A 23,004-nucleotide genomic window follows, 5' to 3' on the forward strand; every position below is an offset into this window, starting at 1 on the left:
TTCTGGGTTTGAATTTAAAAGAGAAATACAAAAATACTTTCAGAATTGTTAGTGAAAGTTATTTTTAACTTTTCCCCGCCTTGACATCACTGTGCAGCTGGGCAGAGTATTCAAAAATTTCTACACGTGGGAGGAACTCTTACAGAATTCTGAACAACATTTTCAGAGAATTTCGTGTCAGTGATAAGCAAACATGAGTTAAAAAAATTGAATTTATTTTTTCCCTAGTATGAACATATTCCACGCTGACTGATTATAGTTTTTTTTAAATTTTTGATTCGCTGAAGATGATTTAGCATTAATAAATTTTAGATCACATTAAAAACCATTTCTGAAATTCAACCAAGAAAGGGATGTGTTGGAGATTCTAGAACAGTTGTAATTTTCTTTAATTAAATTACTAACACGAGTATCACAGAAACAAGGCTATTAAGTAAGGGATGCTTATAAATTCGTTGCAAATTCCAAGAACTTTTAATTAACTAATAAAACAAATTCATATTTTTCCATGTTACTATTTAGGAATTAAATTTCTAAATGGTATAACGAAACACATATTATCTTATTATTTCTTCTGATTCCACTAAAAAATTGATAAAAAGTTTTTTATTGCATTTTATTCTAAGAATTTGACGAATTTGCTTCCACTCATTGGAAGACTCTTGCGAAAACAACTAAAAAAATGTTTTCTTAAGAAGTTGTTAGGCAAAATCATTACAAAATATTCAGAAGCCTTTGCATTTTTTAACAAATGAAAATATAATTAACAATGTCAAGAAATAAAAAAAAATGTATTTAAGAAATTAAAAATAAAAACTATTGATTTCAAGAAGAGTTTCTTCAATGCTATGCTTAATTGTTTCCGCAAAAGTGCCTCATGAACAGTAGATTTCTTACAAATTTCTTCAAAACATATTTTATAAAATCTTACACAGTTTTCAAGAAGAATTGTGTTGTACACGTTTCATTGATATTTACTAATTATATTAATGAACTCTAAATTAGTGAATGCTTGAGTCGCAATTTCATATATGCATTCATTTAAGAGTTTTCCTAGTATTTTAAAAAGGATCTTTTTGGAAATTGTCTAGTATCCCAAGCAAAAACTACAATATATGCATATAAACGGTATACGTTTAGCTAGCAATACTGTATAACTACAATTAAAGTTTATTTAAAGTGGAAAAGGGCCCCTCTACAGGCATTTTTGTGTTATATTTTATAAAATTTACTCGACCTTTGTGAAGCCTTTTGACACCTTAAAGTAGCTATACAGTAGATGCTAGCTTTATGTACACCATATAAATGCATGGATAATAGCTTGAGCCGCATGGTTACTTGGGATGTTCAACGAAAACTTCAATCACATACAAAGTTGCATCATAGGGGCGCCCAACGGGAGGTTTGCCAAGGGCGCTGTGAGGCCACGCTACGGCTCTGCCAAAACGGCTGCTATGGAAAGCATAGATAGCGCCACCGTAGCCTTGTGTGTTTGACAGAACAGCAATGCTGTCACAATGTTAAATCCCATATACAGTAGCGCCTTTGATTTGATGCGAAGAGCACTGACAAAAACAACATTCAATGATCCATTCTAAGCCCAACGCATTATTGGCACATACCCATTCCCTAGATTGGTCGATCAGAAAGAGAAGAACACAAAAAGAAAGGAGCATCATCTGCTATTCTAAGGTTATAAAACATTCTTCCTTCGTCGGTTTCAGTTTCATTCCTTTTCCGCTTTCGAGCTGGTAAGAGCTCCTCCGAACTTGCTTAACGAGAAGTACCTCGCTGCTAAAAACCTGCTGAGCTGTCAATCCAGAATCTCTAAGCAACTCTGAGGAAAAATTTCTTAGCCGCATATAGCAATGGATTCAGTGTGAAAAACATGCTATTTGCAACTATTGCAAGACCGATCTTCATGAAGGACAAAACTGCAAATGAGATGAATCTCCAGTGCCAGGAAGAAAAATGTCTGTTCGAAGACGAATGGGACCGTTCACAATCCGGGCTAGAAGCAGGAACTGCTTCCTGACAGAGACTTGATTCAGTTTCGATGATGAGTCTGTATTTGAATATTCCGTATTTATACCGAGAATAAAACGTAAATTGAAAAAGTTTTCATGTACTTTTATTATCATTGTTGAACTTTGGTTCAACGGAAGTTCCAAAATTATGATTCTCCGTCACGGAAATGAATTCAAACGCACGTAATCCTTGGATGTATGGGAGAATATAATTTTCCTATAAAGGACATTGAGAACTTATTTAATTCACAGATTCTTGATTGACTCGTAATCTAATTTCATGCAATTCAATACTGTATAAAGTGGTCTGTGAGTGTGGTCTTGCGAACCCCTGACACTGATTGCAGCGTGGTACGTCTATGTTTCTATGTGTATATGTATTACAGTAGATATTGTGCTCTGCAAGATAAATCCACGTAATGCGATTATCTGAAAATGTCGATATACCGTCGCAGTGATAATGAAAATCACCAAATGTTTCAGATTTAGCAAATTTGAAACATTTGTGTCCTTGAAGGACGAAAAAATCCAAGCCTACTTGAGTTTTGACGTTGCGTTTGAATTGCGCGCATATCTTCTGCGCGTTACCGCCGCCGCTGGATGTGGATTTAATATAAGCGCCGCAATAAGTAGAGTTCAACTTACGTTTAGTATCCTCAGTAATATTCGCAGTGGGCACAAACTATGTTGGGTAGGCTTTTATTTTCACAGGAGCAAGCAGATGGATCTGGATAGCATGTAATTTGTTTAAAATTTACTCTGGAATAAATTCTACCAGTTTCTCACCGTTTTCGGCCTCACTATGGAGTAATGGCTTAGCACGTATGCTGCTACACTGTAGGTGGTGAAAGTGATGGGAGCCTAATTGAAGACGGGGTTTTAGTTCTATAATCGCTCTATTACATACAGGCTCAGCTTACCGATATTTGAAACAAAGCTATCACTAATTCACTGGCAATTAAATGTACTTATTTCTAAACGCTACTATCAAACTAGAAGGTAAATATGTGGCACTATTGAACTACGCTTATTTAGTTTTCTGTTTTGATCTACCCGCCAACACTCATTTGCATGCAGAAAATTGATCTCAATCGAGTGCACTTCTATCGCACTCACCGTTGATCATTGGGGATAGCAGGTCAAAATGACCAAAGGAAGGTGCGTTATTCTTGTCGAATAACAATCATTATGGAACTCATAACGGAGAAGACACGCGATGAAAGATAGTTCATTATCACGTCTTACCATAGGTTATATTACAAAGTACTTCAGGCTACACTACAGGCAAAACTCCATTCAGGATGGTTTATGATACTCTTCTCAGACTGTGATTTGCTTCAACGCAGCATACGCATTGTCCAGCCGAAAAAATGTTGGCGGTTTGGCTACATCTACTGTTTGTGATTAATTCATATATAATTACAACGTAAACTTTTAGCTTACATGTAATGGCCAATTAAATAGTACAAAATAGATCAACTTAACGTTGATCGAAATTAGACATACACAACCATGGTCAATTTGAAGAGTGACAGAATTTGATTTGGTCTGATTATGTCTGAGACAAACTGAAGCATTCTGAGCAATCCCGAGTAAGTCACGTGTCTTCTGAGGAATACCCGTTTAGAACTTCCCACCATCTTTTATCTTGGGATTACCCAAACTGTTAATTGAAAAATGAGTATTGTTCGATATTCTACCACGGAAATTCCGGAAACGACCGTTATCGTAACGGATATTATCTTTCATCTGCCTGGCACGAGCCTCAATGACTCTTTTGCGTGAAGGGCAATTCCAAAAATTTGACTTATGATCAGCCCCGCAATTAGAGCATATGAACTTGGTGGTATCTTCCTTCACTGGACAGACGTCCTTGGCGTGAGAAGAACCTCCGCAAATCATGCATTTAGCATCCATGCGACAATTTTTTGTATCATGACCCCACTTTTGGCACCGACGGCACTGAGTGGGGTTCTGGTAATTTCCTCCAGGTTTTTGGAAATGTTCCCATGTCACACGGACATCAAACAAAAGTTTGGCTTTTTCTAAAGCTTTAATATTATTTAGTTCTTTTTTGTTAAAGTGAACTAAATAATATTCTTGAGAAAGCCCTTTCCGAACAATGCCAGATCGGGTTCTCTTTTTTATAATGATTACTTGGACTGGGGAAAATCCAAGTAAATTATTTATTCCATTTTTGATCTCTTTGGGTGACTTATAGTCACTTGAGAGACCTTTCAAGAGTTTTGTCGTCATAAGTAAAAAAAAGGTGCTTCTTCTCTTCAAGATGTTTGAGAAGAAGTTCGCGATCTTTGAGAGTTTCCGGCAACACGCGACAGTCTCCTTTCTTTGCGATTTGGAAGGAAACCTTGATTCCCCTAGTGGAGTTCAAGATCTCCTGCCTAAATCCCCCAAATTCGGAACAACTGACCACGATAGGCGGCACTCTTTGCTTCCTCACTTGAATCAAAGAGCCAGAGCTAGAGGCTGCTTCGATTTGGTGTTCGGAAATTTTGTCTAGAGCATCGAACTGATTGCTCGTTTCGATACAATCATTCATTTCACCCTTGGAAGAAAGTTCGCATTCCATTCTTGCCACGTTTAGTGATAGTTTTCAAACACACTGATTTGGAAGGAAGTTGCGAATTCAGAGATTCATTCTTCCTTTTGCTCGGGGCTGCAACCATATTCAGTGAACAAACGAAAGAAAACGTGACCTTCTAAGAGGTATTTTACCAAGACGGTGTCCAAAAAGAATTATCACCGCTAGCTTTCACGAACGAGTCCAACGAAAAATCGAAGGCATCTCATCAAATCAGTTCCTATTGCAAGTGCCAGTATGATCAATAATTATGAAAGTACGAGCTCATTCGATTTTGATGTATTTTCACCATAAATGGCATTTCGTTCAGTTTTCGAGTTAAAATACTCACTTTCATTTCTAAATTTGAGATCACATTTCTTATGTTTTTCAAGCTCTGTTATTCTTCAATTTGATATTTTTAAACGTTGCGGTCTTTGTTTCCATAGTCCTTCGTTGGTTACATAATATCTGATGAATTTAGTTACGAGTTTGTTTGTAACAACTTTGATTTTTGTATTATGGATTTCTTTCAATGATCCCTTTTAAACACTTTCAGTTAACTATTTATTTGGACACCTATATTGTTACTTTGAATACAGTAATATAAGCATATACTTTGTATAACACTTGGCGATTAAATATAACATAACAACTTATAAGCGCTTTGTAAAACATACATAGAATTAGTGAAAATGAGTAAGGGTGTGACTAGTAACACAACACATCGAATGAATGTATGATAACAAATCGTAAATAATTAGATTACTTTCAACGTTTGAAATTTAAATACGTGCAGCTTTTGCATCTGCTGGAAGACATTGTTGCGGTCAGATTTGTTGTTTTTTTTTTCAATAAATTGTTACAGATAATTTAAAATGTCTAAATCATTTTCTTAGCTCCTATTTCTAATGGCTTTAGGATTCAACACTTTGTTTATCTGCTTTAGGTTAGAGAGATCATTACTCCTTTCATCAATCAATAGTATAATAAGGTTAGTAAATATATTTGTATCGTTTAAATACTGTATTGTTTTCTTGTCTTTTATTGTCGGTACACAGTGAAATGGGTTTCCTTCTTTGCATTTTCTACACGCTGTTTCTCGTTCGATTATTGCGTTTGATTTTTTTGTTTGTCTTTTCACACACTTTAACTAACTATTTTATGCATTCTTAATGTCTGTTGAATCATGATTTGATTTTTTTTGCAGAATTTAATAAGATTCTACAAACTGGAAGACAGTTGGATTATAATTCGATTTGATTTTTCTGACCGTGCACACATTCAGGAAGACATTGATCATTTTTTTTAACAATAAATTTGGAGTAGTTTCTTAATGTTATTGTAATTTCCGCTTGATTTCTGTACTTGATTTATACATTTGGTATGCTTAGGATATGTCTTAATTTTAAATGCGTGCGTTGAACTCAGTATACCTACAGTTCTATGTATTTGCCTTCCATTTTTAACTCAAACTAGTTTCATTTCCGAGTAGTTTAATAGGTGGTTTCTAAGAAGATCTAAGTTAAGTTTAACTTGGATGTGGGAGGTTTGTTCTCATAACTCTTCAACACTTGCTGAATATAATTGCTGGATTTGCTTTGCTAAATGAAGAACATCTTAACTGAGCGTCCTAACCTTATCATCAACTGGTACTTAACTATACAGTGCGGTTTTGAAAGCAGACAGATTTTAAAACGGAAGACCAATTTCAAACGCTTTAATAAGAGCGCTACCGGAATCATAGATTCCGACCACGCCGAACAATACGCCCAAAAATATGATAAAATAATCGCACGCTCGCTGTTTTTGATCCAGCAGGTGACCCTTGAGTTTCAAGTGGAAGTAACACGGCCAGATGAAGCTTAACATCGTACCCGTGAAGCTGCCAATGAAACCCATCAGGATCGAAAAGTGCGGAATAAAGATAGCCATCATGATCGTTCCAAGAATGACAGCCAATCTCCATGCAAGACCCCAAACCTTCAGGTCCCCATCCAGTTCCCAAACAACCGGAAATAGGGTCTTTGGCTTTCCGCGGAAGAACGCTCGCTCCAACAGTTCACACGCGGCAAAGAATGGCAGTGGATAACTGAGGATCGCTTTGATCACCAAGCAGAAATTGACCAAACCTTTGAAGGAAGGTGAGTGCAGGTTATTTGTAATGACCTGCTGGGTGTCATTTTGGAACGTCAGGAAGCAAATGTAACCAAAAAGGGCTTTGAATGCAGCTGCGGCAATGTGTGACCAGTCGAGCATCCAGTTGAATTTGGAACGGTCCTCCATGTTTCCTTCCAGCGTCGGGAGGAAGATTTGTGACGTGTAGGAGAAGACAATAACACCAAGCGAGATTGGAAAATTTTCAAAATCCATTCGCCACTTGACCTTACTCCATCCCCAATCGCCAATCTCCAGCAGACAGTAGCCCACGATGATGGCATTGATCAACAGATGCGACATCGTGCACCAGAACGACAGCAACGAGACATGGTGAAGCGATTTGAGGAAAGCCAATGGAAGTAAGAATATACCGCACAGCATCATCCACGACCTGGTGTCCAGTGCACCATCGGGGAACGATCCGGCCATCAGATCGCCGCAGACTACCACGTACAATATGCAGGTCATCAGCAGTTCGATGATCTGCGCTATACTTACCACTCGGGCACCGATTTTCTTCCCGAAGCAAACCTTAGCTATTGCTACGTAGCTGTCGCGAACTCGTACAGGTTCTCCTGTTTGGGGGTCCGGCTCGTACAGGCATTGCACCAAGATTTTCCCGGTGTAGCAGCAAATGTACGCAATTCCTACCATAGCTATGATGGCCCAATAGCCTCCACGAAGAACGGCAAACGGAAGCGATACGATGAACATGCCCTGTGAAGAGTTTGCAGATATTAGTTTCTAAGATCTGTACAAATTGTGAGCTGAAAGCGAGTTGGTTATCGAGTATATTCATCGTTACCTGGCATTTAAGCTATAATCACTATGTGCTATAACTCTCCCATACACTTTGAGTGTGTTTGAAAACTTTGGTGCTTCGCATACCTGTAGGAATGAAATGGAAGCCACTGAGTGGTCCACGGCATTTTGCCCAGCGACTCTTATCACCAGGATACAGATATTGCAAGAATCTACAGCAGTGATTGACAGTAGATTGGTATCTCTGGCTCAAACCATCATAAAAGCTGATCCGGAACTTCTGTCACCGTAACACATGGAGTCTACATCCTTGTCGAGAGCCTGGATATACCTGTCTCCACTATAAGTATCAACCAAAGTACGAGCAACGTAAACCATCCAGGAAGATCGGGGTACCACCTTGAGGATTTGGGCGCAGGTTTAATTTTTGTATGTAACTGGGAAGCTGGACATTAGGCAGCATCCATTTATAACGTAATGCTAAAATTGGAAATTTTCAACCCCTTCCCCCACTACGTAACGTTTTTTGTATGAAAACTTTCAATTTTTGTATAGACCGTAACGCTTGAGCCTCCTCCCCCTCACCAGAAGCGTTACGTAATTTGTGGATGACGCCTCATACAAATAAGCTACAGATCACAGATACGTCTTTAAACTTCTTTAGATATATCTTTAGGTAAACATTTCTACTCTGATTTCCTAGGAATTTCTTCTAGACTTTCTAGGTGTTTTTTTTTTCAGAATACCATACAAATATGACCCAATTGTTAAAATATGCTCCAAAAAAACCGGAGAAAATATAATGGCGCATCTTTTTTCACAAAATAAAAATGTTGTTAAGTAAGGCTGGGTCTATTAGGTATTTGGTTTTGTACAAGAACTGACTGTTCAAATAATATTTTAAGTATAATGAATGACCTCATGTTAAACGTTCATCATGATAAATGTATTATGCGAAACGTCTCATTTAAAATATGGTTATTCTAAAAGGGTCACCTTCTCACTGTTCCCATTGTTTCGAATAATTAGGAAATATGTTTACAGCTACTGTACAGCATAGAGCATAGTTTCCCAAACTGTGGGTCGCGACCCCTGGGGGGTCGTGAGTCAGTCTTTGGTGGGTCGCTGAAAAATTCCAAAGTACGAATTTATTTTCAAATTTATTTTCTATGTTTACATAGACTTTGGCCACTATTTGGAACTTATTTATATTTAGTTGGTATTACATCAATTAATTTGATGAAACCTCGTTAACGATGTTACGCCAATTTACTCGGTCCATGGCTGTTTCTCTCCAACTTCGATTTTGGCCCACGTTCTCCAGATCTTGTTGCACCTGATCAAGCCACCTCGCTCGCTATGTGCCATCTTTGCAGGATTGTTGTCCGGTAGTCTTGCAACATGCCCCTGCCCAGCGTACCCTTCCGGCTTTCGCAACCTTCTGGGTTCGCCGTAGAGCCTAGCGAACTCGTGGTTCATTCTCCGCCGCACCGTTCTCTTGCACTCCGCCAAAGATCGTCCGGGTGCTTAGTTCTAACACTCCAAGTGCTTGCAGGTCCTCTTCCAGCATGGTCCATGCTTCATGTCCATAGAGGACAACCGGTCTTATAAGCGTTTTGTATATGGTACATCTGGTGCGGGGGTGAATCTTTCTCGACCGCAGCTTCTTCTGGAGCCCATAGTAGGCGCGACTTCTACTGATGATGCGTCTCCGTATTTTACGACTAACGTTGTTATCAGCCGTTAACAAGGATCCGAGGTAGACGAAATCATCAATCACCTCAAAAGTATCCCCGTCTATCGTAACACTGCTTCCCAGGCGGGCTCTGTCGCGCTCGGTTCCGCCTATCAGTATGTACTTTGTTTTTGGCGCATTTACCACCAGGCTGACTTTTGTCGCTTCACGTTTCAGGCGGGTGTACAGGACTGCCACCATTTCAAATGTTCTGCCGACAATATCCATATCATCCGCGAAGCAAACAAATTGGCTGGATCTTGTAAAAATCGTACCTCGGTTATTGAACCCGGCTCTCCGCATGACACCTTCTAGCGCGATGTTGAACAGCAGGCACGAAAGTCCATCACCCTGTCGAAGTCCCCGGCGGGATTCGAACGAACTGGAATGTTCGCCGGAAATCTTCACGCTATTCTGCACACCGTTCATCATTGCTCTTATTAGTCTTGTAAGCTTCCCGGGAAAGCTGTACTCGTCCATGATTTTCCATAGCTCTTCGCGGTCGATGCTATCATAAGCCGCTTTGAAATCGATGAACAGGTGATGCGTTGGGACTTGGTATTCACGGCATTTCTGGAGGATTTGCCGTACAGTGAAGATTTGGTCCGTTGTCGAGCGACCGTTGATAAAACCAGCTTGATAACTTCCCACAAACTCATTTGTTATTGGTGATAGACGACGGAAGATACACTGGGATAGCACTTTGTAGGCGGCATTCAGGATAGTGATCGCACGATAGTTTTCACATTCCAGTTTGTCGCCCTTCTTGTAGATGGGGCATATGACCCCTTGCATCCACTCCTCCGGCAGTTGTTCCGTTTCCCAGATTCTGACAATCAGCCGGTGCAGACAGGCGGCCAACCTCTTCGGGCCCATTTTGATGAGTTCAGCTCCAACACCATCCTTACCAGCGGCCTTAAGCCAATTGTTACTCTTGAGCTGGTTGATGACATCCTTAACTTCCTTCAATGTGGGGGCAGGTTGGTTTCCTTTATCCGCCTTTATCCGGAATAGGCGGGTTTGCTGCTTTTGTTTTCTTTTATATCGCTCCACGTTTTGTCGCGTTCCTTGCTGCAGCATTGCAGCCCGCACTACATCCTTCTCCTCCAAAACCTGCCTGCATTCTTCGTCGAACCAATCGTTACATGTGTCCTGTCCACGTACCCGACGATGCTCTCGGCTGCGTTGTTGATGGCTGCTTTTATGTTGCTCCAGCAGTCCTCAAGAGGGGCTTCGTCAAGCTCGCCCTCTTCCGGCAACGCTACCTCGAGATGTTGCGCGTATGCGGCAGCGACGTTCGGTTGGGCCAGTCGCGCTAGGTTATACCGAGGCTGGCGTCGATACCGTACATTTTTGATGACGGATAGTTTTTTGCGCAGTTTCACCATCACTAGATAGTGATCAGAGTCAATGTTAGCGCCACGATAGGTTCTGACGTCGGTAATATTGGAGAAGTGCCGTCCATCGATCAAAACGTGGTCGATTTGTGATTCCGTCTGCAGTGGTGATCTCCAGGTGTATCGATACGGGAGGCTGTGCTGCGAATGGCCATGTTCTTGGAGGCGGCAAAATCTATCAGTATAATGAATGACCTCATGTTAAACGTTCATCATGATAAATGTATTATGCGAAACGTCTCATTTAAAATATGGTTATTCTAAAAGGGTCACCTTCTCACTGTTCCCATTGTTTCGAATAATTAGGAAATATGTTTACGGCTACTGTACAGCATAGAGCATAGTTTCCCAAACTGTGGGTCGCGACCCCTGGGGGTCGTGAGTCAGTCTTTGGTGGGTCGCTGAATAATTCCAAAGTACGAATTTATTTTCAAATTTATTTTCTATGTTTACATAGACTTTGGCCACTATTTATATTTAGTTGGTGTTACATCAATTAATTTGATAAAACCTCGTTAACGATGTTACGCCAATTTACTCGGTCCATGGCTGTTTCTCTCCAACTTCGATTTTGGCCCACGTTCTCCAGATCTTGTTGCACCTGATCAAGCCACCTCGCTCGCTATGTGCCATCTTTGCAGGATTGTTGTCCGGTAGTCTTGCAACATGCCCCTGCCCAGCGTACCCTTCCGGCTTTCGCAACCTTCTAGGTTCGCCGTAGAGCCTAGCGAACTCGTGGTTCATTCTCCGCCGCACCGTTCTCTTGCACTCCGCCAAAGATCGTCCGGGTGCTTAGTTCTAACACTCCAAGTGCTTGCAGGTCCTCTTCCAGCATGGTCCATGCTTCATGTCCATAGAGGACAACCGGTCTTATAAGCGTTTTGTATATGGTACATCTGGTGCGGGGGTGAATCTTTCTCGACCGCAGCTTCTTCTGGAGCCCATAGTAGGCGCGACTTCTACTGATGATGCGTCTCCGTATTTCACGACTAACGTTGTTATCAGCCGTTAACAAAGATCCGAGGTAGACGAAATCATCAATTACCTCAAAAGTATCCCCGTCTATCGTAACACTGCTTCCCAGGCGGGCTCTGTCGCGCTCGGTTCCGCCTATCAGCATGTACTTTGTTTTTGGAGCATTTACCACCAGGCTGACTTTTGTCGCTTCACGTTTCAGGCGGGTGTACAGGACTGCCACCATTTCAAATGTTCTGCCGACAATATCCATATCATCCGCGAAGCAAACAAATTGGCTGGATCTTGTAAAAATCGTACCTCGGTTATTGAACTCGGCTCTCCGTGTGACACCTTCTAGCGCGATGTTGAACAGCAGGCACGAAAGTCCATCACCCTGTCGAAGTCCCCGGCGGGATTCGAACGAACTGGAATGTTCGCCGGAAATCTTCACGCTATTCTGCACACCGTTCATCATTGCTCTTATTAGTCTTGTGAGCTTCCCGGGAAAGCTGTACTCGTCCATGATTTTCCATAGCTCTTCGCGGTCGATGCTATCATAAGCCGCTTTGAAATCGATGAACAGGTGATTCATGGCATTTCTGGAGGATTTGCCGTACAGTGAAGATTTGGTCCGTTGTCGAGCGGCCGTTGATGAAACCAGCTTGATAACTTCCCACAAACTCATTTGTTATTGGTGATAGACGACGGAAGATAATCTGGGATTGCACTTTGAAGGCATAGGATAGTAATCGCACGATAATTTTCACATTCCAGTTTGTCGCCCTTCTTGTAGATGGGGCAAATGACCCCTTGCTTCCACTCCTCCGGCAGCTGTTCCGTTTCCCAGATTCTGATAATCGGCCGGTGCAGACAGGCGGCCAATCTATTCGGGCCCATTTTGATGTGTTCAGCTCCAATAACATCCTTACCAGCGGCCTTGTTATTCTTGAGCTGGTTGGTGACATCCTTAACTTCCTTCAATATGGGGGCAGGTTGGTTTCCTTCATCCGCCGTGCTGACGTAGTCACTTCCTCCGCTGTCGTGACCCTCGGCGCCTGTGTTATCCGTGCCATTCAGGTGTTCATCGTAGTGCTGCTTCCACCTTTTAATCACCTCACGTCCGCCCGTCAAGATGCTTCCGTCCTTATCCCTACACATTTCGGCTCGCGGCACGAAGCCTTTTCGGGACGCGTTAAGCTTCTCGTAGAACTTTCGCGTTTCTTGTGAACGATGCAGCTGTTCCATTTCTACACATTCCGCTTTTTCCAGGCGGCGCTATTTGTCCCGGAATAGGCGCGACTGCTGCTTTCGTTTTCTTTTATATCGCTCCACGTTTTGTCGCGTTCTTTGCTGCAGCATTGCAGCCCGCGCTACATCCTTCTCCACCAAAACCTGCCTGCATTCTTCGTCGAATAAGGTCCGTCCCACTCGAGCTCAGATTTGGTACCACTTCTAGTACTGCATGTGGTCCCTCGGTAGTTCAAAAGGTACCCAAGTTTGACAGATCGCAGTACACTTTGCACGGCATTCTAGATTACCTTATGAGCCATAAAGTTTTGGGCAACTGCAAGGGACATGGAGGTCTTTAATGTGTCTTTGGTCGAACCAATCGTTACATGCCCTCCTTTCCACGTACCCGACGATGCTCTCGGCTGCGTTGTTGATGGCTGCTTTTATGTTGCTCCAGCAGTCCTCAAGAGGGGCTTCGTCAAGCTCGCCCTCTTCCATCAACGCTACCTCGCGATGTTGCGCGTATGCGGCAGCGACGTTCGGTTGGGCCAGTCGCGCTAGGTTGTACTGAGGCGGGCGTCGATACCGTACATTGTTGATTGACGGATAGTTTTTGGCGCAGTTTCACTATCACTAGATAGTGATCAGAGTCAATGTTAGCGCCACGATAGGTTCTGACGTTGGTAATATCGGAGAAGTGCCGTCCATCGATCAAAACGTGGTCGATTTGTGATTCCGTCTGCAGTGGTGATCTCCAGGTGTATCGATACGGGAGGCTGTGCTGGAAGTAGGTGCTGCAAATGGCCGTCCTGCGAATCAATCGTAGGCCGTTCTCGTTCGTCAGCCGGTGGGCGCTGAACTTTCCAATCGTCGGTCTGAACTCCTCCTCCTGGCCAGCCTGAGCGTTCAAATCTCCTATGATGATCTTGACGTCGTGGCTTGGACAGCGGTCGTACTCGCGTTCGAGCTGCGCGTAAAATGCGTCCTTGTCATCATCAGTGCTTCCGGAGTGATGGCTATGCACGTTTATGATGCTGAAGTTGAAGAACCGGCCTTTGAGCCTCAACTTGCACATTCTTTCGTTAATCGGCCACCACCCGATCACGTGCCTTTGCATAGCACTCATCACTATAAAAGCTGTTCCCAGCTCACGTGTGTTGCCGCAGCTCTGGTAGATGGTATCCCAAGTAACACCAAGCATTATAACATTGCACGTATTCTACTGCATATCAACAATACTGATGCGACATTGCTTTTATTCGACAAATTACAAGAGCTGTCAAGCAAAAGAGCATTAACGCTACATTACAAATGTATCGATGCACTAATATTACTTTATGAATGGCTTGGTTGCTTTATAAACATTCTTGCATTAGTTCGACTATATCAGGGCCTTTTTCCACTTTTAAACTACTTTAATGGTAGGCTTACGGTAATGCAGCTGCTTTATATAAGCAATGATATAATGCTCCATGGTTACTTGGGATGATTACCTCTAAACGTTCGCATCGCACAATCGAACCTGTCCAGCACACCTCCTGCAGCGCTACGATGTCGAAACCGCGGATCTTCAGTACATCGGAGAGTATGCGTGTGCTTCCGATGAAGTTGAGAGATTTGCAGTTCCACGTACCGAGTTTCCAATCGCTAGTCCATTTTGGTCGCTGTGTTCTTTGACGATTGTTCCGGTCCGTATTCTCTCGTTGACGTTCCTGTGCTGGTATATTTTTACGGCTGGCTTGCAGGGCCTGACACCAACCCCCTAGATTTCAGGAGGACCATTTTGGCAATGTCATTATCAAAGAAAACCACATTTTCCTTGCTTACATCATTTGCAGAACTCATATGAGATATGAACCTTAGGCAGGGTCACTCATAATGGTAGAAATCATTGTTTCAAAAAGTTGATCAATTTACGCATTAACGAAACTCAATTTTTACAAAAAGCTTATTTTTTACTCGCTCATGAATATATGAAAAAGAAGCACCATACATGCATTGAAAATATTCCATCGATCAATGATGATTCGACCTTTTTACCAGGAGGGACATTTCAATCAATGTTACCCCGGATTACGGTACCTAAAGAAACAAATTCGCACCAGCTTCTTCTAAACGCCTTTTATAGCGCCACCATGACACGAATTCAGTCTTAATTACACTTTATACTTAATAAGGTCATTGAAGCGTGCGATGTATGACCTTCGACTGTTTGAGAAACGATCCAACATTCTATACCAGTGCTGCAGAGGCTAGAGGATTTCAAGTGCCATATCACATCTTTAATTAAGCATGCGGGAAGCATGAAATTATCAAAATGATCCTTACGAGATTCTGGTGACCCTAGGCTGGGTCAAGGAGTTTTCCTTACGGGATTTTATTTTTTATAAGGCTGATACAAATATTAATTATCTTTTATGTCCGAGACCACTTGGAAGGTACGAGGGGGGGATAAAAATAAATAAGGAACAAAAAAATAAAAATGGAAAAAAAGTTATATTTTTTTTAATTTTTATTTTTAAAGATACTTGTCAAACTTTTTTCAATCGTCATCTGGATCATTATTTTACCTATTTTTTACTTTATAAATAAAAAAATCCAAACTAATGTCATAAAAATGATGAAACTTTTTTTTTCTCCCCTTCAAAATTTTCGGTTTTTTTTTTTAAGGGGGGGGGGGTTGACATAAAAGAAAATTAATATTTGTACCAGCCTAATAGGCTTCTAATTTTCAGCGAATTCCTGAAAACACTCATTCCTATCGGACATAGGACATTTCTTGCAGGATCCTGAAAATGTATTATTAATTATTGGGGATTCTATGCGAAATTTGTCGATTCCTTATAAATTCCTAAGATTTCCAAGGAATTTCTAGCGGAATACTATGGATTTCTAGTTGTATTTTTCTGGCAAGATTTTTTGGATTCTGAATAGGTTTCCAGCGGAGTTTAGAGATTACTAATGGCAGCCTGAGAAGTCCTTATGAACTTTTGAAAATTTCGATCGGAGACATGAGAATTTACAACAACATCGCAGCGGATTTTTAAAATTCTGAGCGATATTATCAAAATTTCTAGCAATCTTTTGGGTAGATGTCAATTCACATCTGACTCCTAAGCAAGCTTAACAGATAATTTGTTTTGTTAAATTCATTGAACTACAATCTTTCTCTTTTGTAACATCTAAAACTATTTTTGTAAACAAGTTTCTAATTAAATGTATTGACCTTCTGTATTCTTACACTATTTTCAGGAGTTAGTGCAAAAAAAAGATCACTTATTATTGTTTGAACATAGCATTTGTATACCAATAGTTCACATAAAGCTTATAAAACATCATTGAAGATATTACAGAAATAAAAAATGTATGGAAATTGTCTGGCCATCATTTGTTTCCATATTAATTATGAAACAAGGTCTAAATGATATACTTGAAATAAAAAAAATGGGTTCCGGTTTTGGCACCTGAAATTTTGGCTTTGTTGCAAAAATAGTTTTAACTTCTACCAATTAACAAATCCAGTTTTAATAACAATTATTTGTGAAATATCGTGCGCCACTAGGTATATGGGTACATATGTTAGAAATCGGATTACATTACAATTAGGGGTGTGATGTCTTCGGCAAAGTTTTTCCTTAAAAATTTTTCCATTCCAGAATAATTTAAGTGTTAAGTTTGATACCCATTTTTGATGATATAAAGTAAAAATGTACTAAAAAAATCATAGTTTTCGAGCATTAAAAAAATCAGTGTGCAAAGTTTTTGAGCAAAACTAACAATAAATGATTTTTTTCCAGATAGCTTGGACCCCAAGAGGTTGCAAAAGAACTATGGGTTAACGAAATTTTGCTGAACCACAAGTATTTGTTTGACATAACTTACGAAAATCGGACTCAATCTCAACGGAGGAACTTCTAAACGTCATTTCCCATACAAAAGTTGGATTGTTACAGCCTTAGCTACCATTTGTAGGTTAAGCCTCAACATTTTCTGACAAAGAAATTGAGATTTTGGGACACCTTAATGGAGAGTTTCTTGAAAGAATTTGTCATGGAAATGTCCCAGCTGATTTTTTAGAGAAGATGCCACTATAACCCTAGTTGTTAGGGGCGGTCCATTAATTACGTAAGGGTTTATGGGGGGAGGGAAAATTTGAGATTTCTTACGCGCCATACAAATGATTTTTAATTTTCATACAAAAAATCTTACCATGGAGGGAGGGGGGGTTGAAAAACCCCGAAAAAATGTCTTACATAATAAATGGACAGCCCCTTACCTAAAGATTATTGTTCTATATTGTTTTTAAAACCTTATGATTTTTAAAAACTTTACGAAACCATCATTAAAATTTTTCTAAAATCTTCAGTTCGTTCGTTAGCACCCAACCCAGGACCGTATTTACGGGGGGTCCAAGGGGGCCATAGCCCCCAGGCCCCCACAGTTTAGGGGCCCCCACAAAATACCACTGAAATATTTATTTATTGAGCACTTAAAAATTATTAAAAGCCGATCAAATGTGCCAACTTTTCAAATTACATCGTAAAATTTGAAAGTTTAACGTTTCTAATTTTACATTAAAATGTTATCCTTTGGCTTGCAATCTAAATGACATTTAGGCTTGTCTGTGGTGTGTAGTATATTTGCCTTATTGTTTTGTTTGTTTCTAAGAGTTTTGTTTGATGCTCTTTTACATAAATCTAAAAATGAATGAAAATGAATAATTAATGTTGGATGGATCACTGAGGTTAACATATTCTTGAATTTTGAAGAACAAATACGTCAAAAAGTAAGGAAATCCAACAATACATTTCAAATAAGTTATATTGAATTAAAATTCAGGGACACAAAGTAGGTGACATTTTGGTCGATTTTGAGATAGGTGTACTGAAAAAATGTACTGTTTTTAAGTTTAAGTAGTATTTGCGTCTCAAAAAATTTCAATATTCGTAAGAGATCGGTTAGTTTTTTTTTGGCTTCCATACAATTTAAGTATTGTATTGGAGTTAAGTATTGCTGAAAAACTTGAAAACTGTTTTTCACAAAAATAAATTTTTGCAACTTACACCCATTGATCCTAACTAGTACTTATGCGGATTTCAAATCTAAATTCTGGTAATTCAAACCTTATCCAGATCATGAGGCATAAAAGTAATAAAGGAAATTACTAATGAGAACATACTATAAGTATCAAAATTGTTTTCGGGGAAAAAGGTCTCCATCAGACTCAAAAAATTTCAATATTCGTAAGAGATCGGTTAGTTTTTTTTTGGCTTCCATACAATTTAAGTATTGTATTGGAGTTAAGTATTGCTGAAAAACTTGAAAACTGTTTTTCACAAAAATAAATTTTTGCAACTTACACCCATTGATCCTAACTAGTACTTATGCGGATTTCAAATCTAAATTCTGGTAATTCAAACCTTATCCAGATCATGAGGCATAAAAGTAATAAAGGAAATTACTAATGAGAACATACTATAAGTATCAAAATTGTTTTCGGGGAAAAAGGTCTCCATCAGACTCTGGCCCCGGGGCCCCCACATTTGTAAATCCGATCCTGACTCAACCTTATAGAAAAATCTTACATAAATGGTGTAAACTCATACGAGAATTTGAAAAGTGAGTAGGATCATCCAAATTTAAAGGTTATCTTCAAAGTTTCTCTACTTTTCATCTACTTTCACCAGAGCTATTTTAATATTGAGGTTGTTATGAAAAACTTCCTGATTTTCGGATTTTACAAAGTGAGTGCTATTTCCTGTCAGTAAAATGAATGGTCATAGAAAAAATATGCTTGTGTGAATATTAAGTTCCAGTGTATATTCAGTTTTGAACATCTACACGGAGAAATCAGACTACCCAAAAAATAAGTTACTTAAAATCAAATTAAGGTAAATTGCATTTAGTTTTCACCCACGGTTGGGTTGTTTTGATTCTCTCGCAACAGCAATGTTGTCAAAAACAAAGAGAGACGCACCGAAACAGCGACGAACATCCGTGAAATAAGCCTTTAGAATTTACCTAAATTTATGTTGTTTAAACCAACTACGGATACTTCGAAAGCTAACGCTGGGTAGATTTTTTTTGCATTGTTTTTTTTCGCTGTTGTTGAGAGCTATATGTCAGTTAACCCTAATTTGGAAGAGCCGAATTGAGTCAAAAGAAGTCAAAGTTTTATCAGTGGCTTCGTGTATAACATTGATTTTGACTATGTGTGGATAACATATTTCCTTTTATCCCTCAAAATCCGACCACATGCGTTGTTTTAAAAACATTACAGTTGTTGCGCACGATTCCAGAAGCATGTATGTCAATCACACGAGACATATTTCTTTCATCAAAATCTTTCACAAAAAAATCATGATAAATTGTAAATCTCATCTATAGTTTGTAAAGACAAACGTTATAGATGTACAAAACTTAATGTATAGTGGAAATTGAAATTCATACAAACCTGTTTTTTTTTTTCTAGACCATTTAGTATATAATTTACAAAGTCATCACCCTGTATGCAACGAATTTTACAGGAAAATCTTAGGATTTGCTTTGCAACTTCTTTACCCTGGCTGTAGAGGATAGAATTCCCTAATAATTCTCTAAAGTTGGTTTTCTAGAGAAGACTAATCTTGTGAGCAAGTACAGTCACCCCACGCAGTTGAATCACCCACAATTTATGAATCAGCTGATTTAAAAAGACAATATTATTATCAAACTTAGCACAAAACATCATAGAATCATTTTTACTGATAAGCAACACATAGTGTTCAGCCATTTCAAGGCTTTTTATCTCAGTAACACAGCTCTTGATCGCGGTATGAACCAACGATACTACTAAATTCTTTTTGTAGCTATTTGGGCTGCTAAGCCGTATGCCTATTGACGCCTAGCTAGAAATGTCGTTTTTAAGTTTGTTTCAAAGATTTTTTGTGAGAGAATGAGCCCCAGACAACATTTATATATTCAATAAACATAGCTATGAGAAATAAATGCGTATCACTACAATCACCATTTAAAGAAGTTATAAGCTTTCCCTTATTCAGTCTCCTTTTTGAAAAGATGCTAGATATTTAATTGTCTGAAATAATATTTTCTTCTGCTTACTGACCTGAATGGCATTTGTGACGTTCCACGCTGCCTGATACTCGTTGATTTTCATGCCTCCGGGTGCCTCCCCTTCACAGCCACCAGCAAATGTACTATCCGATCCAAATGATTGAACACTGCCTTGCCTGGGTTTGTGAATATTTAAGGATTAATTATCAATTAGATAGTATGTGATAAAGCTAGGTCACAGACAAACAGACGTAGCACGTAAAACGAATTTCTTTGAAATTCATCGTTCACTTTATATCCACTTATACTACCGAATCTATGACAAAAGGTCGAAAGACAAAAAGTTGAAAGAACAAAAGGTCGGAAGACAAAAGGTTGAAAGGACAAAAGGTCGAAGAACAAAAAAGAAGGGACAAAGGATCGAACATCTTTTTTCAAAGAAGGAAAAAATTCTCACAATGCAAATCATTTTCGACCTTTTGTGTTTCGACCTTTTGTATTTCGACCTTTTGTTCATAAACCTATACTACCATCATCTGGTGAGCATGTTGCATGAAACACTGTTTTGTACAACGAGACCCGCAGAGGACAGCAGTGTGAAATGTCACGAAAAAAGTGATGCGCCTCTGATGTTGAAGTTGAAACACAACGAATTTGAAATTATCGTTAAATGAGTGATCGAATGAATTTTATTCAGTGTTACGATTTTTTGTCTGTAGCTAGGTGTTCGCTAGGATGGAATGGTATATTTGACATTTTGATAAATGTGATTAGTGGTTCGAAAACCGTCTAAGCCCACACCGCTCACTCGATGTTCAGCCAGATTTTAATACTGTACTTATCAAAGTAAACCGTCAAATACTGATGAATATAAAAGAAGCTGAAATTAAATTATATTGCAATCAGTTTCCTTACAAAAGTATATTAAATTGAGCCTTCCCAAAGCACTCTTTTTTAATCAAGCGACATGTATATTGTAATACAGTTTAAGGTCCATTTCGAAATTTGAATCAGTTAATTAATCAAAAAAATCTGAAAAAATGGAATAACGAGATATTGAAGGAAACATCGAGGTGGGGAAATTATAGTTATAGAACACATAATTAGAACAATTGCAATTCAAGATACTGAAATCTGATTGTAAATCGAGTGAGCGATGTTATAGAGAAAAGTCGTTTTGAACCACCCTAACAATATTACCTCGGTGGGTAGCCGCCCGCCTGATATCCATTTTCGAAATCGCTAGGTTGGTTGAATCCCGTTTCTTGGTACTGCCCAGCGGACGGTTGATCAGTTCCTTCTTGGTAGTATGCTTTCGGGTTGGTAAACGGATTCAGCGGATTCAATTCGGTCGTTCCACCAGTGTCTCCTGTGGGAAAAGCAGAAAATTTGTATTGCTTCATAGATCCTGGTGTTGTCTTGTGACTTACCATCTGTTTCCGCAAAGTGGACATTTTGTGGCCGCGGAGGTACTTGTGGTGGTGACCGCACGCCAGCTGCCGGTCCTACATTCTCTCCAACCGGTTGCTCATAGTCGTTCTGTTTGTTTTTCGATGGAATCGTCTGGCGTGCGGTTTGCATGGCCACGTTCAGGACGTTCTTCACCGGTGGCAGAGGCAACGAGCGAAGGTTGTTCAGGAAAGACATGTTTTCCGGTTTTGATTTAACTTGCTTATTAATTTGTTACTATTTACTTAACTTTATTGTTTGATAAATACACTTTTATGTATGCGTTAGTTCTTCTACAATATATGCAAGTTTTATCAATATACTATATTTAATTTGGAAGACATTCAGTGATTTTACTGATAATTGAAATTATTCACTACATGTGCCTCAGCCACGTGTTGAGCCGGTGAAGTTACTCTGAAAAATAGAATGAATAATAAGAAATTTAAAAGCATTCCTTAGATTTATTGATTCAATTCGTTTTTTTTTTTCTCCAGCGAAATTTATAGATTTAAACAAAGATGTTTTCTCTCGCCTCAATGTACACTCAATTCGAAATTATTGCCGAATCGATTGTTGCGCTTGGAGAGGGCAACCGAGTTCACCCACTCAGGCGAAAGGCGACATGGCAAAGAGAACGTTGAAATGAACATTGCGCGAGAGTCAGCCTCGTTCAATTGGCATGTATGTTCATTGCAGTCTACTTGTGTTAATTGGTTACCCATTCTTCATGGTCTTATCCACTGGTGTACTAAACCAGCTCGGTCGAAGAATTTTGACACTAGAGCGGGTCCAGATCACGTGGCGACCATACGGGAGCGTGCCCCGCTCAAGTGTCACAATTCTCAGACCGAGCAAATTTAGTACACCGGTAGATTAGACCATTGCCGGCAGGCTGTTCATTATCGTTTCGTGATCCGATCCTGCGCGTCAATTTGCACCGCTCGATCGGATCACTATTCGATTGTGTGAAGATACTATCGGTACATGCATCAATGCGTCGGTCGCTCGGGCGCTCTTAGGAATATTTGCGACCATATAGATTATAGACGGTGCATGTCAGCAAACTGGCAATGTTTTGAAAACTCGACCCGTTCGTCACGTGTTTTTAAACTTTGTAACAAGGTGCATAAGAGACTCCTACGGTATATCAGAAGATACTTATTGGCGTGGTAGAGAATTAGAAACTGTCTGCCGAATCTTGGATGTGATTCTTATGATTAGAATTCAAATGTGTACTCGTATATGCGCTGGTATTAAGTACGGCATCTCGCACGGATTTCAAGATTTTTTTTTCCTTTAATTACTATGCGAAAAAATATTTCAACAATGTCGATGTTCAACAATGTTTTTAATTTTTAAATAAAAAATCTTACACTAGCAATGGGGAAGAAGGGTTTGAGAAACCGACGAAAATTCTAACGTGAACAGTCCTTTAGTATAATGTTGTCACAAATGATTGTGATATAAGAAGTATCGTCTTCATCTTCTTGTAGATTTGAACTTTCAATTCAATCTTGCGAAATGATTTAGCGAGCTAAACATTTCTTTTTCCATTGGTAATGAGTATTTGAACGAATTTTGATGCATAGGGTAAGTTAGTCATATTGATGACGATAACCAATTTATAGCAATTAAAATGGTTCTTTAGGT

At 39.5% G+C, this 23,004-nt stretch overlaps 1 protein-coding gene across 1 annotated transcript in view; it reads right to left on the reverse strand.

Annotated features, from left to right (window-relative positions):
- Positions 1-5,161: 5,161 nt before the first annotated feature.
- Positions 5,162-23,004, reverse strand: part of LOC5566632 (vesicular inhibitory amino acid transporter) — a 34,793-nt gene continuing 16,950 nt past the window's right edge. Inside the window, exons 2-5 of the mRNA XM_021851354.1 lie at positions 21,333-21,768; positions 21,103-21,271; positions 19,955-20,078; positions 5,162-7,485 (exon numbers count right to left, since the gene is read on the reverse strand). Coding sequence (XP_021707046.1) covers positions 6,301-7,485; positions 19,955-20,078; positions 21,103-21,271; positions 21,333-21,549 — 1,695 coding nt within the window. The 5' untranslated portion in view covers positions 21,550-21,768 and the 3' untranslated portion in view covers positions 5,162-6,300. The remainder of the gene's footprint in view (positions 7,486-19,954; positions 20,079-21,102; positions 21,272-21,332; positions 21,769-23,004) is intronic.

The sequence above is a fragment of the Aedes aegypti genome, chromosome 3 (genome assembly GCF_002204515.2).
Source record: "Aedes aegypti strain LVP_AGWG chromosome 3, AaegL5.0 Primary Assembly, whole genome shotgun sequence".
Taxonomy (NCBI): Eukaryota; Metazoa; Arthropoda; class Insecta; order Diptera; family Culicidae; genus Aedes; species Aedes aegypti.